This window comes from Astatotilapia calliptera, chromosome 12 (assembly GCF_964374335.1).
Source record: "Astatotilapia calliptera chromosome 12, fAstCal68.1, whole genome shotgun sequence".
NCBI lineage: Eukaryota > Metazoa > Chordata > Actinopteri > Cichliformes > Cichlidae > Astatotilapia > Astatotilapia calliptera.
Genome location: NC_137433.1, coordinates 35,227,202 through 35,242,441, shown reverse-complemented (window position 1 = coordinate 35,242,441; position 15,240 = coordinate 35,227,202). Strand labels below are relative to the sequence as shown.

General features: G+C 37.4%; 1 protein-coding gene and 1 long non-coding RNA gene across 4 annotated transcripts in view; one reads left to right on the top strand and one right to left on the bottom strand.

Annotated features, from left to right (window-relative positions):
• The window catches only part of LOC113033383 (uncharacterized), a 70,619-nt gene that overhangs the window by 52,556 nt on the left and 2,823 nt on the right, over positions 1-15,240 (top strand). For both annotated transcript variants that reach the window (XR_013912796.1, XR_003274024.2), the window contains exons 3-4: positions 468-529; positions 15,126-15,209. This is a non-coding gene — a long non-coding RNA (uncharacterized LOC113033383). The remainder of the gene's footprint in view (positions 1-467; positions 530-15,125; positions 15,210-15,240) is intronic.
• Positions 2,004-15,240, bottom strand: part of LOC113033382 (spermatid perinuclear RNA-binding protein-like) — a 99,696-nt gene continuing 86,459 nt past the window's right edge. The window contains exons 14-18 of one of the 2 annotated variants that reach the window (XM_026187122.2): positions 14,702-14,836; positions 13,389-13,529; positions 13,064-13,187; positions 11,848-11,898; positions 2,004-7,093 (exon numbers count right to left, since the gene is read on the bottom strand). In XM_026187122.2, the coding sequence (XP_026042907.2) occupies positions 7,005-7,093; positions 11,848-11,898; positions 13,064-13,187; positions 13,389-13,529; positions 14,702-14,836 (540 nt within the window). In that variant the 3' untranslated portion in view covers positions 2,004-7,004. Of the gene's footprint in view, positions 7,094-9,884; positions 11,748-11,847; positions 11,899-13,063; positions 13,188-13,388; positions 13,530-14,701; positions 14,837-15,240 lie in introns of those variants that run through there. The other variant, XM_026187123.2, reaches the window with a different exon arrangement.

Here is a 15,240-nt window from a genome sequence, read left to right as displayed (position 1 = left end):
GTAACTCGCCCATCTCTGGTTATGTGACGTTTGCAATTTCACTAAAGCAGAACAAAGTGCTGCCTTAGGGGAAATGAAAGTTTATTTAAAAGAGACATAAACATTTCAGACATGAATCAGCAGGTGAAAACATCAACACTTTGACTTTGATCAGTGATTGTAATAAAACTGAACGTTACCTCGACAGCAGTAACACTGGTTTTAATTCAGTGGAAAATTAAAATGTGTTAAGTCTGTTTTTAGTCTCCTGGCTGTCATGTAGCATCGAGGTGAGATGGAGGAAACATCGGTGGGATACTGGAGACCGAATAAGCATCCTGCAGAGTTACACTCTTTCTACACATTTCTTCTCATTAAGTGCTGCAGCTTTTTATACAAACAGCTGCTTTAAATGTCTTGTTTTGTGCTGCTATCTGATTCTCTCAGTGTGTAATCAGACATTTCTTTCACTCTTTTTCTTCTCTCAGATGTAATTAGCTCCGCAGCAGCTGAGCGTGACTTGGGGAGCGCTCGCCCTGATGAAAAAGAGGTTAGAAGCAAACAACTGGTACACATTTCTACAACTCCTCCTTTTATCCCTTTCTTCTATTCATGTTGCACTTTTAATCAATTTCTCTGTTTTGCTTTGGTGTCACAAATCAGAAAAACACTTTTCATTTTGCACATTAAAGACAAGAAATCCAGATTACAGAGATGTATGGAAGTTCAAGAATGACAAAATAAAGAGGAATTTCAATCCAAGATTTCAGTTTAGTTTAAGAGATTGCAGAACTCCACTCTAAGAGAGATTGCAGACTCAGTTATTAAGGTGTGTTTGCAGATGTGATCAGGTTAGGGTTGGTATAGGGAATTATGAAATGCTGTACATATGACTGAATACTCTGAGTTTGGACTTGTTCTCAAATGGATTACATAGGTGCCTCAGCTCTAAGTGCATAAAAAAGTAAATAATGAAATTTTAAAAAAAAAGAAGAAATGAATGAAAACAATGTTTTAAAATTAATTTGAAAATAATTTCCAATTTAAAAAAAACATTTGAAAACAAAAAGTGCCTCCTTTGCTTAATGAAGGAGAAATGTGACAATATATAAATAAATAGGTAAATGAATGAATTAATCCAAAATGTGAAGAAAAGATACATTTGAATGGAAAAATAAACATAATAATAATTTTAAAAAGTGTAAATAAATGTAAGTTAATTAAAAAATAATTTAGCATTGAAAAATTAAAAATAATGAACTTATTTGCACAATTAATAGTATTTAATTGAATTATTAATATAACATGTTAATATATTACATTTTTTATCTTATATTTATATTTGACACTCTTTTGTGGGGAAACTATATTAATAACTTATTAATACACTTGTTGAATGTGTGTCTGTGTTTGACTGAGAGCAGCAGATAAGTTGATAACACTAATAATCAGCAGCAAAGAGAAACAGGACAAAAGTTCACAATCTTATGTTATTTTGATCGGACAGATCGTCATCTGGTTACTTATCTGGTTGTTTCTTGTCAAATTGCAGCTTGGTTACAGTAACCATTACCCAACTCAAATTATTATTATTTTTAGCAGCCGTAAATAACTATTAATTGAAGATAATTAACTACTAATACACACTTTATTCATAGTGGTTGTGATAAGGTGTTATTAAAAAAATCTTGAGAATTGTAAATACAGATGTTGACATGTAAAAGTTGCAAACGTGAGATAATGAAGCAATTTCTACTCGCATTTTGACCCAGTTAGTAGTGCTGGCCTATCAGGTTTAAAATACACTGAATTTAATAAACTTGGTCACATTTTGTGGTTTTATACTTGTTGTTGTCATTGTTGTTAATGAACTTCCATACAGCGACAGGTGGTAGGTTTGTTACCGTTTAACACTCTAAAGGCGTCGTTCATGATATCACTCTCATGTCCAAAGCCAAAAGTAAATCTTCAAAGTTAAACTTAGACCTTAAAATTAATTCTGAATTAAATGATAAACTGAAAAATGAAATAAAAAAACATAATTTTAATAATTCTTCATCTTTTGGATACATAATGCTGATAAATCATCTGCACAAGAAGGAAAAATGTTGTACATGTTTTACATTCTACCAGAGACATTCAACACAACAATCTGGATATCACAATGAATGCCACTGTATCCACGGTGGCATTCATTGTAATATAATCTGTCAGAACATTGTTTCATCCCTTCTGCAGTTACACTGTAGAGAATTTCCACATCTCATAATCAGATCAAGTTTGCACTCTTGTTTTGTTTTTTATGGTTTGGATGTTCCTGAGTTGAATATTGCTTGAGACAGTTGTGCTTCCAGTCACCAGAAATGTAATATGATCTGCTGCTGCTTCGAGAAATGTTTCATTCTTTTAAATCAAATTGTACTGATGCTGTAACTTTTTAAAAAATGTCTCTCAGTTGTTTTTCCCACCAAATTTGCTAAATTGTCTTGAAGAGTTTTTTTTGCCCCAGAAACTGGTTAATTTAAGCATATTTTAGGTACCTCTTAACGTTAGCTAGTCACTATTCTATTAACATCTGTAGCCCTGTGTGCCTCCATACATAGTTTCTGGTATACAGCTAAAACATGTTAATGAAGTGTCTATACAATAATGAGTATTTATAACCTAGGGACGCAACAAGTAGTCTGTATTTGGATTGGATATTGGTCAGATGTGAGGTCATCTGTTAAATTCATTTCGACTCAGAGTCCACTTGCGATCAGCTGTGAGCTGCTACACTTCTTGGAAAGCTGATGTGTGTTGTAAGCACGAGTGATAACATTTCATTTACGCTTTTGTCTTTTGTTGGATATTTATTTGTAACATTTTATTTTACTCACATCTCGAGTCAAGCCTGATGATGCCATAGAAATGATTTCCCAGCCCTTGTTTCATTTAAACACTGGTACCAGAGTGGTGAAACGTGAACTGGAAAATGTTGGATTGTTGCATCCTTGCTACAATCATGTAGAACTGGAGCAGCTTCAGAGTGCTACTTTGCGCTTGACTGCTGCTCACATTGGTTTTAATGAGGAGCGCGGTGGCTCAGTGATTAGCACAGATGCTGCTGGTTTCAAACATGTGTTGGGTCTTTCTGTGCAGTTTGCATGTTTTACTAGATTAATGCTCCCTGTATCGGCCTAAGAAACGCACTCTTCACTTCCCGGTTAAATAAAAGTAAAAAAAACAAACCAACAAACCTGTAACTGAAGAACAATGGAAACTGTATTTCATCTGTGCTTATCAAAGTAAAGCTAACAACCTACAGCAAATCACTGACATGGATTTATTTGTTTTTTTCCTTCTTCTTCTTTTTCATTGGCTGGCACGCTAAATAAAAAGTATTTAATGCACACTAGCAATGCAGCAAATGTCTGGCACAATTTTGATGGTGATGCCATTGGTAAAATGCTAATTTAAATAAATATGTTTTGCCATGCACTGATTTTTGCGGCACCATGAAATGCATAAAATGTATTTAATACCAAATGAGCCAAAAAAGGCAAATTCTGTTTTGTTGATTGATTTTCTGTAGTATATTCTGTAAACATACTGTGTATATACATATACATATATATTTATATATACATATACTAGGGGTGCAACGATACTCGTATCGATATTGAACCTTTCGATACAGTGCTTTCGGTTCGGTACGCATATGTATCGAACAACACAAAATTTTTAATTTATTTTATCAACTTTCCTTCTGACGATGCTGTCTGTGTTGAGCGCTCAGTGGATCTGCGCTCGACAGTGCAGCCTAGGTGGAGTAGTCGAACGCAGATTTACTAATCACCTGATATGTTTAATATGCTGCTGAGAATATAGCCCAGAAGAAGCGTATAGTATAGCTTATTTTGGAAAGAGCCATTTCTCTGTAATAAACTCTCTTTTCCAAAGATGAGTGATTTCTCAATCAGATAGATTTATTTATTTTTTATTACTTTGTTGTTTCAGCAACATTAATTTTAAAAACTGTACTTTTGAGTTAAAATATATTTTTATAATTTTAATAAATGACAAATTAAAAAGGCATGAACATTTTTTGTATCGAAAAAATATCGAACCGTGACACCAAAGTATCGAACCGAACCGTGAATTTTGTGTATCGTTGCACCCCTAATATATATATATATATATCATTAATATGTATACTGTGATAAATATCAGAATATTATAATTATATTAGAATTTTGAATTGGCACTGTTAACAAGCTTGTGGACCTTTTCTTTCAGGAAAGTCTACAAACGTTTGAAACCAGTGGTTCCCAAAATTTTCACCTAAGACTGAGACGTGTTTAGAGTGCGTTTGGGGTGCAGTGCTTTCTTCATTTAGGTCGTTTTTGTTTGAATTGCAGTTTGGAAGGCAGATATAGAAAAGCTTAAAAATCTTATTAAAAATGACTTGAAATGCTTTTATTCACATGGCATGCTCATGTTTTACCTCCAATACTCTAATGCTCTTTGGCATACAAACTCCACAAGCAAGCAGGATTTAATGAGGCTTTAATCTGCGCCTCCTCGTCTCCCCTGTCCTCCTCGCTGTGACCCTGAATCAATCTCAGTACTCCAAGCTGAGGGATGTCTCACTTCCTAAAATGCATCAAGAGGACAGAGGAGAGAGGACAGGCCGAGGCACAGGAAGAAGCTGTGATTAAGGATGCACAGACATATCCTTGGAGATGTTTTTAGCTTCACTATAAAAGAAGCATGGCACATAGCGGGACTATGAAGAACATGGAGAGAGGAGAACTCATCTTTTTATTCATATGTTGTGTCAGTTATGTAAGAGGATCAAACATTCAGCCTTTGTGTGTGAGATTTTTGAAAAAAAGGTATGATATCCTGTCACATTGCATCATATTGTGAATTAAATTCATAATATGATGCAATGCCCTAAATATAAAACATGTCACGAGCACAGTTACATCTGAGGTCATAAATTCGGCAGTAGATGGGCTGTAGTTGTTGTCGTTTCCATTCATCGCCTCCCCCGCTTGAATCGCTGGTGGGAGGGACGTGGGGAGAGGAGTCGATGATGTTCAATCTGGGAAAATTAGAAAGAGGGATGGAAACCGTCGCTTTTCTCTAGTCATGTGCAACCAACAGGAATCTTCTAGCAATAGGAATCAACAAAAAGCACTCACATCTACAGAAAGCCCTCATTTAGGCCGAGGTGTTTGCTGGTCTGTAATTTATAAATCGAAGCTTGTGTTTGTGTACGTCTTCTTTATTTGTTGCTTCTTTGTATGTAAAGAACGAAGTGGTCCGTTCCAAAACCTGAAATTCGGATGGGTTCTGGATGTCCAGGTTGATGACCCGTAGATTGTCCTTTTTGATCCAAAGATGTCTTTTTATGTGGACATCCTTTTGTACGCCTCATCCTATTGGTGGAATATCCTTCACACCAGGTTGTGTGTATATGTTAGTCCCCATAGGGAAATTGCTCCTCTGCATTTAACCCATTCACCCAGTGCAGCGCCCGGGCAGCTATGTGCTTTGCAATGGAACTTTGCTATTGTTTTAATAAACAAAGACTCTTATTAGTGGAAGTAGCAAAGAGGTACTATTTCCTGATGAAGGCTTGTTGTCGAAACTCAAAGAATTTTCATTGAACATGACCACGCCATGAGAATAACAGGCATCTTTGATTTTTAAGCTGAGACTTTATTTTAGCGCTGTCAGCGTTAATCTTGTTAAGAGGACGTCAACGCCATAACCACATTAACGCAGTTATGGCGCTAACGTCTCCGTTAGCGAGTTAGTGCGTATCGCTCCGTGCTTGGGGCTGCACGGTGCTAACGCGTTAACGAGCTAACCGCGCTAACGCATTGACGCCGTGAAGCCCCACGCACGGTGGAGACGGAGATTTGCCGCGTTAATGCGGTTAAGGCGTTAACGCCATTTTAACGAGATTAACGCTGAAAGCACTACTTTATTTACTTGGGGTTATATTTGAATGAATGCAGATGGTACGTATATAGATAGATGTAGATGGTATACAAAAGGGAGTTCTTCCCACTGTTTCCAAGTGTTTCTCATAGTCGATTATCTGTTTGTTGCCGTTTTATCTCTAATATTATACAAAGTATAAGCCACTGTTGTTGTGAATAGACACTGTGTGAATTAAATTTAATCTAGTTTAAGGATTTAATAATGTTGATTTAGAATAAACTTCTTTAAACTGCCTATTTAAAAACTTGCCATGTGACCACTTATGGGTCCTTATCCCGTATATTGGGAACCACTGATTAAACCATACCAGCAGAGATGGAAAACATGAAGACAATCAGATTGGAAAATTACTACTTAATCTACTATATGCAATAATGTTAAATTTGGGATTATATAGAATCAACATAGCAATACAGTGTTATAGACAATTTGTAAAATGTAAGTTTCAATATTTATAGATATCATATCTGAGAGTGCTTTAAATACAAACCTACTTCAGTCACTAGTGTATTTACATTCAGATAGATTATAAATGCTGGGTTTTACATATTCAAATCTATTAACATGTTTATATATTTATATATATATTTAAAACACACACATCCATGTGTACAGATAGTAAATGTCATATTTACATACAGTAGGTCACACTGTTGTGAATGTGCTGATGGCCTGTTTGAGTTCAGCAGCTGGACTGGAAATAGCGCTTCGAGTCGAGCTGCTTTGGGACACGCTGAGATTCCCGAAGGCAGCAGGGGTATTGCTTCGTGTTTTATTATTTTCTGACAGAAAAAAGTGAGTCTCGACTGTAGCCTCCTGTTCCCCAAAAACCAGACCTGGACCTGTTAGAGCATTGCCCGGGGCGTTTCCTTCTCCTATATTGCTTTCAATATTGCTGCTGTTGAAGGAGAAGCCCGGGAGAGCTGTGCCGCTGTAGTCCAGGGGCGCTGACAGTGTTTAATAAGGGTGAGGGATTCAACGGGAGGTTGGAGTTTGTTGCTGTGTCTTTCCTCTGTGGACTGGAAGGGTCAGAAAAGATCCTGAGGGCCCAGGTGGATGATTATAGGTGTGGCTATGGTCTGCGGCTGGTAATAGGCACTGTCGATGTACAGGCCGCCTGCGGAGAGGAGACAGGCAGGGTTAACATGATTAGGAATCATTATCAGCTAATGGAAGGCTTTTTTTCTGAGAGTAGATAAACCCACTAAGAATAAGTCCATACCAAAAGCTGCTGTTCTGAAGCGGATCTCAGCCTATATCCAATCTGAAAATTACTGCCATCTTGTGGCCACAGTTGGTTACTGTCTCTGAAAGCTAGCTTGCCTACCAGCCACTGAATCTGTCGTGTCAAGGGTTATGGTCCACCCTCTGTCAACAAAAGCTGGAGCTTGTTAATCATAGAGATTTGAACTTTTTTAAAAGTTAAAATCATTTGCTAGTCGAGCTGTTCCTGCCCTTAGGCGGTATAAAAGATGAACACAGCTACTAGGATGTCACCCAATGGTTAATGAGGTCTCTATGACGCCTCGAGCAGAGTGTTTTTACCATTTTCATCTTAGTGTAGCTAGTTAGCCAATGAGCATACCTAGGATAATCCTCCTTCACAACTGTAGTAATGCACTTTCTCACAAAACAAGAGAGTTGCCTCGTTTTTTTGCAGCCAGAGCAGTCGCCCCCTGCTGGCCATTGAAAAGAATACAGGCACTTCCAGGCTGGCTTCATTTTTTTAGACGTTGAAGTTACCCCCATGTTTTATAAACATATGTTACAGTCTGATTCTGCAGATTTGTGTGGAGACGCAGGTAGCTGTAGCATGATGGTCATGAAGAGGGGACCATCAAAACAGGAAGTTTATCCAGCAGTATTTTTAAACAGGAAGTCGTAAGAGGTCGTCTTGGTTGACCAGAGTTTAACAAGTTTCCAAACAGGAAGTCGCAAGAGAGACGCTTTCAGCACAGAAAACAGAGGCAGCACAAAATTCGGAAATGTTGTGTTTTAGTCGACTTTAATTTGTATCATTGATGTGTTAACAGTCGAACTGCTCATTAACACAGAGGATAAATTGGGGAGCTGCACTGAGGCATAGTATAAGAGAAACGAAGCTTATTTAGACCTGTGAATAATGCAGGGCTTTACTTTATGCTAGTAAAGTCAAAGTATGAATAAAAGTCTTAATATGTTGTAGGTGGCGATAAGGTTTTCTTCCCGATTCAGTGTAAGCAGTGAACCTAACTGCACTTTTCTCTATACTGTAGTTGATCGAGGATACGGGCTTGGAGATCAACTGTATGAGTGAGGAAATGAATGTGAGACAGTTGCTTCAGCCTGAGCAGGTTCACGGTGGAGCCCTCGGGGAGTTTGTTGTAGAAACTTACCCAGAATGTGAGCTCTCCTTCAGGAGCAGAAAACCCAGAGTTTCCTTCATCACAAGTTTATCAAACTAAACTCACTTACTGGAACAAGCCCCAGGGGATCAAAACTCATCGAGTGCAACAGTTTTGGTTTTTAAATGGTGTTAATGCAGTTCATTAAAACTCCACCTTTAAGATATTTTCTTCTCTCTGCAGTCAGTTTAACAAAAACAAACAAACAAACCAAACATCCAGTGTCATCAATTTAACCTGTAACATGAGCAGAGCAGGATACGGATCCCTAACATTCAGGGTGCTGCTGTTTTTAGAGGAAGCTTTATTGGCTCTCAGGATTGTTAAAGGCCAGAAGAATTAAGTAGATTCAATGCATGCATGATGGATGCAAGCCCTTTAAACAGGGAAACAGAGAAACTTACAGATAAATAGAGAAACCTATTAAAGCCTTGTACTTGGTGACCGCGATGTAAAGTCAGGCAGAAAGAGCATTAGAGATTACTGCAGACATGGCTTTACTAGCATTGTTTAGAAATCTAATTTAATTGTTTTTAAGACCTGTGCACATTAATACCTGTTATCCTGCTCTAAAGCTATCGCTATATTAACAGTTAATTAACTAACAACTGTTCTGTATGTACTGCAAGGACTAAAACCTTCACGCCTCTGACACAAAGCCTTAAATAATGAATTTTAGAAGCTTCAAATTAATAATTATCTTGAGATTCTTCAATTAGCCAATGACAAATTTGTTAATGTCAAAGATAATAAAGCTTCTTTTCTGAAGGCACCGGGTGGACTTTATCTTCAAATTTAAGAAGGTTTTGAGTTGATAAATACTGCAGAAAGACAGATTTCATATTTTAAAAAAAAATCTGTTTGTACATCAAAAAATTCAGAGATTTTATTTTAAAAAGTGCTTGGCCTTGAAAGTTTAAAATATGATGCTAACAAAAGCCAGAGCTATGAAAATTGGATGTAACAATTATAATAAACTTGAGGTCATGTTTAAGGGTTTCTTAGAGGACACGTGAGATGGAATAGGTGAGTATGTTTTGCATTTCTATTACCCAAGTCAGGACAAAGTTTCTTCAGGTTATATTTGCCTGACTGTGGATGTTCAATACTTTACAATTATTTCTTACCCACGTTTTGACATATACGATCCCAGTAGCAGTTGGGGTCGACCCTGCCACTAGTTGCTAGAAACTGGGTGGTTGTTGACTGCCGCTAGGTGAGAATGATCACAAAGACGTTGCTTCAATAAAGACGGGATCTGATGCAGCATTGTAAACCTCTCTGTGACCAGTATCACCCACGGACTGTCAGCACCCTCCAGTTCGCCTGTCGGTTGTGGTGTCCAGAGGCTTTTTAGCAATACCATACATTGGTTAATGCGATGAATATCCATCGGCATGGGAAAAACTAAACGTTTCACACATTTGGCAAGAAAGCCTGTCCTGTAACAGAGTAATTAGTGTGACTAATACAATATACTAATTAGAAATTTCAGCATGCAACAAACTGGGGACCACAAGTTAATCAGTTGTTGACAAAAATATTAATTTATTTAAAAAGAATATTACCTACAAACATAAAACAGCTCTCTGAGAAGAAATTATTTGAACTCAACACAAAATGGCTCATACTCAACAGTAAGTGTAAACTCGGACACTCGATATCCAAACGAAAGGAAAATATTTCTCAGTGCAACCGAATATTGTAAACCTGTCTTTTTTCTCTCTCTAACAGAAACAAAACATCTGCAGAAAACGGAGAGAAATGAAAATACAAAACAACATTCACATATATGAATGATTGTTAAAGGAATACATAGCCTTTTGACAAAGAAGCTCTGATCACTTTCACCTCAAGGACATGCTTTAATTTAACAAAGTATGTTTATAATTATTCATTTCCCTACAACAACTGATTTTTTTTTTTACTCTATTAGGGACGCTGAATTATTGTATGTTTAGTGTGGTGTTGGCTCTTTTGGTTCTTTACAATCACGGTATAGCTCCATATTGTTGGTATTTAGTAGTTACTTAGATTTGAAAGGTCTTTGGTTCCCTCCAGATTTATTTTTAGTTCTCTAGTTTCCACATTGAATATTTGTTACTCTCTTTTTTTCAAAATATATATAAAAAAAATAATTAAAAAAAATTTAGTTTGCTACTTTGTAGTCACTTTATACCCGGTCTTAATTTAGTTCCCTCGAGTAGTTAAACATTTGTTTTTAAATCTATTAAATCAAATAGAATATGGTAAGCTTTGGGACACTTTAGGGAAATTAAATAAATAAATAATTTAACTAGAGATGATGTTTTATTGAATATTCCCATCGTATTCTTTGTCATCTGTGTTTCTTTTGCTAAAAGTTAGTTTTAGTGAGCCATTTCATCATCCGTGTGTAGTTGTTGCTAATTTAGTTCCCTAAAAACCTGAATTTATGCATTTAGTTTTAAGTAACCTACCTGCTAGTATATTACATTTGTTTTGTAGATACTTAATACTTAGTTAAATGTATTTTTAAATCCCTTCTGAACATTTAATGTATTTATTTACATATTTACTGCATCGTATTTTCAGTAGTCTCACTTCACTTCCTTGTAATGCTCATGCCATATTTAATTCTCTGCAGTAGCCATCTTCAGTAGATCGAAGGGAACAAAATAAGAGCCTCTAAATATATCACTATCCTGTTAATTTAATCCTACAGGGAATGTTTGGATCATTAAAATAATTTAGGAACACTGTAGGATGATGTATTAGAACCAGTTGCTTTTCCCCCCACTGCAAAAACTCTCACCGATAATCATGTAGTCGTCCTATACAGAAATTCCCACAATACGAAACTCAACCATGGTCATAAATTATTGTTTATTGCGCCTCATAATACTAATGACATTTAAGTGGATAATATATTTTTGTTTAGTAAGTTTTAAGAAAAACAAACTACACTGTATTATTGTGTTCTCTGCTGGATGTATTACCCAGCAGGACATGTAGGGCTGTTTAATTTGTCATATTTACCTCACCAGTCTTCCATACACTGCTCATTAAACGCTGAACTTTTGATTGCGTAATGATTTAATGATACAGAGCTTTTTTGTCAAACTCTGTGTTCACATGGATAGTAATGACATGACTGTGAAACTGTTTTAGCCCAGAGGATGAATGCTGTACAAAAATCCCACTGCCTGATTTGATGCTTAAAGGTTTGTAGACTGCAGGGTTGGGTTTGTGTCGTGAATACACAGCCAGTCAGGATATTCCTTTAACAAGTGACTTCCTGTGAAGTGGGTGAGGGAGAGTCCTAATAGGGGTAGAGGTGGGTGACGGGGTATGCTGTGGGAACTCTGATGACTGGGACAACTACTGAGGGCATTCTGGAGGGAAAACCTGAGGAAGAGTGAAAGAAAGAAAAAGAAACTCAAATGTTGGGGTGATGGAATAGATTAAATGGATGGATTAAGGATCGAAAGTGAAACTAGGAAATTACCGTAAGCAGGGAGGGTGCCTGCAGGGCTGTAACCATAAGGAGCACCAAAACCTGCGGGGAGATAAAATAAATCAAATGTTATCATTAAATAGCACCTATATATACACACCAGTATCACCCACAGCTTTTGTAATCTATTATCATCTCAGCAATAGTTTTCACCTACATTTATGTTGAATCATATTAAAAACTGTTGTGCTTCCAGCCCTTTTTCCCTTGTAGATTGTCTGCTCAGCTGCCCTTTTATTATGAACCTCGCCAGAAACTTTGTTAATCTGAGCAGCTTTGTACAGCACTGGGGGGCAATTCAATGTTGCACTCAATTAATGTAGCACTATCAATCTGCTACAGCTTTAATTGTGAGGCGCAGATGGAACACGAGTGTGTATTTACCAGTGAGAGAGCACCGAATTATGGCTAAAGTTACTCTCAAATGGGGGAAAAAAAAAAGATCTAATCTACTGTAATTGGTGGACACAAGGGTCATGTCAGTTCATCAAATAAAAATAATAATCCTACCAGACCAAGATGAATTTGCCTGAAAGAAATCTTGGGAAAGACATGTCTTAATATGAATTATACAAAATTTTGGGTCCAGGCTGTCATTAGTTTTCTCCAATAAATAAATCAGGGTGAGGTGTTGTTAAGTGTTTTTAGCACTAGATCCATTATCTAGAAAACTACTTGAGATAGGTCCTTCAAATTTATTCTGGGTAAATATTTGGTGCTAATCTGCTCCATTCTCTTGGACCTGGACACTGGATAGTGTAGTGGTAAGACTACACACCTTTGGAGCAGGAGTCACAAGTTCAATTCCCACCTGGTATCCAGTAGGTCCTGGCTAGACCCCCCCCCCCCCATGCTTAAAACCAAGCCCTGGAATGGCGCGGCTATGTCTGCAGCTCGGACGCAAGAATTTCACTACATCTTGTACCCTGTATAACTGTGTATGTGGGAAATAAAGGTTGTTTGTTTTGTAGGGGACTGATTTTATTTCCAGATTCTTATACAGAAGGCTAAGAGCAAGAGGAAGCTAATTAAAACACTTTACACTCTGGTGTAAATCCTGAGCACTGAATTAAAGATCATTCAGTATAACGCAGGTTTGTACAGCTTAATAACAGTCAGTCAAATGAAGGAGTATTGATTTATTAATTTTCCCCTTGGTATATGTAACGGACATGTTAAACAATGATGTGACTGCTGTGTGACTCACCTGGTGGGATGTATCCATGTGCGGGTGGGGTGCTGATGTAGGGAGCTCTGGGGATAATGGGGACCCGTGGAGGTCTGGCAGCGAGGGCTGGAAGGGTGAGGACCGAAGCCACGGGTCGCTTTGGCTGCACAAAAAATAGACCACAGTAAGAACAATACATGTTTTCTTTCACTGGGAATTTATCAACATTTTACTCACATCCTGATCTAACTGCTAAAAGGAAAAAGACTGATTTAAGTTTAAAACTCTCTGATTTGTCTCATCTGTCAATATCTGCAGGACGTTAATTTGAAAGTCATTCTGAGAACCTTAATGTTTTACTCACTGGAGGGTTTGGCCGTTTCTTCTTGTTGGTCGTAGATTTAGAGCCGGAGAACAGGCTGTTCAGAGCGGCGAGCGCAGCGCTGGCTTTGGCTACTTTCTTGTTGGGACCCGTTCCCCGAAAAACCTGCTTGTCTACCTCAACCTGTTATCGCACACAGAGATGAGAGCTCATATTAACAGGGTTCCTCCTGCTAAAGACTGAAGTCTTCAAGACGACAAAGAAGAACAAAAAAACCACTTGGATTTGTGTACAAGATCGACTCAACAATAACTTTATTAATAAGAACAAAACGCTGTTCCCCGATGGTTAGAGAAAAAGTTTATGTTTGAAAGAAAGAAGAAAATCAAAATGCTTGAATTTGAGCGGGCTGCCTCGATTCCCATCATGTAAAAATTTAAAACACATTCTGCACAAACACAACACGGCTTCAGTACAGCTGCAGAACTGATTCTCATTGAATGTGCATTTCTTTATTTTGTTGCTAGCAAACATACAGTGCAGTAAACTGTTTATCCAACTTTTAAATTGCAATATTAGAATTTTATTTAAAACAATTAACTCCTGCTTCCTTAAATCCCCCTTTAAAGCATGTTAGCATGATTAAGCCTGATGTCTGTAGACTAATACCAGTTAAGGCCCTGTTTTTTAAGATAAATGAATTTTCTTAAAATTTAAAAAACAAATTTACATATTAAATTTACATTTTTCTGTTATATTTACATATAATAGAAACATACAGATTTTCATTATCAATGTTACAATAAATCTAATAAATTATGCCACGCTATTATAGATTATGCCAACCAGCTTAATCTATAAAAAGTCAAAAACAACCTTCTTTTCCTGAAGCACCGCTTTGAAAAAGCTCTTCTTTTGTTTTAATAATGACTTAATCGACAAGGGAGAAACCGGAAATTAAAGTAACTGCTATGTGATATGAGTAATTCAGTCCCACACCTGTCGTTAACATAGTCTCTGGAGCACCTTTGTTTCTTAATAAGACATCTACATATGCAGCTCTTTTGTTGTTAAGGCCAAAGGAAATCATCGCCACATAAAGAAACACAGAGCTTCTTGCATAAAGCACTGCAACAACATATAGCCTTAAAAAGCAAGCAGAAAACAAACTACAGCAGCGATTTTACAGGGACTAAACTAGTTTCATGTTCGGCTGCGTTTGCTGGCATTTAAAGCTGTTTTCATATACAGGAAGCTCTGAACATAAAACGCATTCTGTCGTTCATCTGCTCCTAATAAGAGAAGACATCGGAGACAGAGCGGAGCAGTGAGTGGAGGTGTGTTTGTTTTCCTACCTCTATGATAAAGCGTTTGTCGTAGCTGCTGCCGCTCTCCGATATCAGCTCGTATTTGAGGCCGCGGCGTTTCTCATTCAGCTCCATCACCGGGTTCTTACCTCCTGCCGTCAGGATCGGTCCAGGAGCTCTAGACTGCAGACGCATGCAGAGAGAGAGAATCAGCTGCAGGCTTTACATCCAGTTTATCCCCTGAATGAGGAAACATGAGCTCTTGAGCACAAAGTAAGACAAGCTATCTAAGCAGCCCGTTCACATCAGGTATACCTCCTACATGCTGGAAGAGTGAGAAAGAACAAGCTGCTGATATTCAGTATTTGCTGCACAGCTTACAGATACAAATGCCTATTACAGCTAATTAGAAAATGTAGTCTTTTTGTTTTTCATCTTTACTAAGCTGCTTCTTTTCTGTTTTCTGTTTAAGTTCCTTGAAGATGTTTCACTCTCTCATCCAAGAAGTTTCTTCACTTCTCAGAGAGAAGAAGAGTGGAGAAGTGGAGAGTCCCAGGTATTTAAGCCCTAGTGGGAGTTGTGCTGTG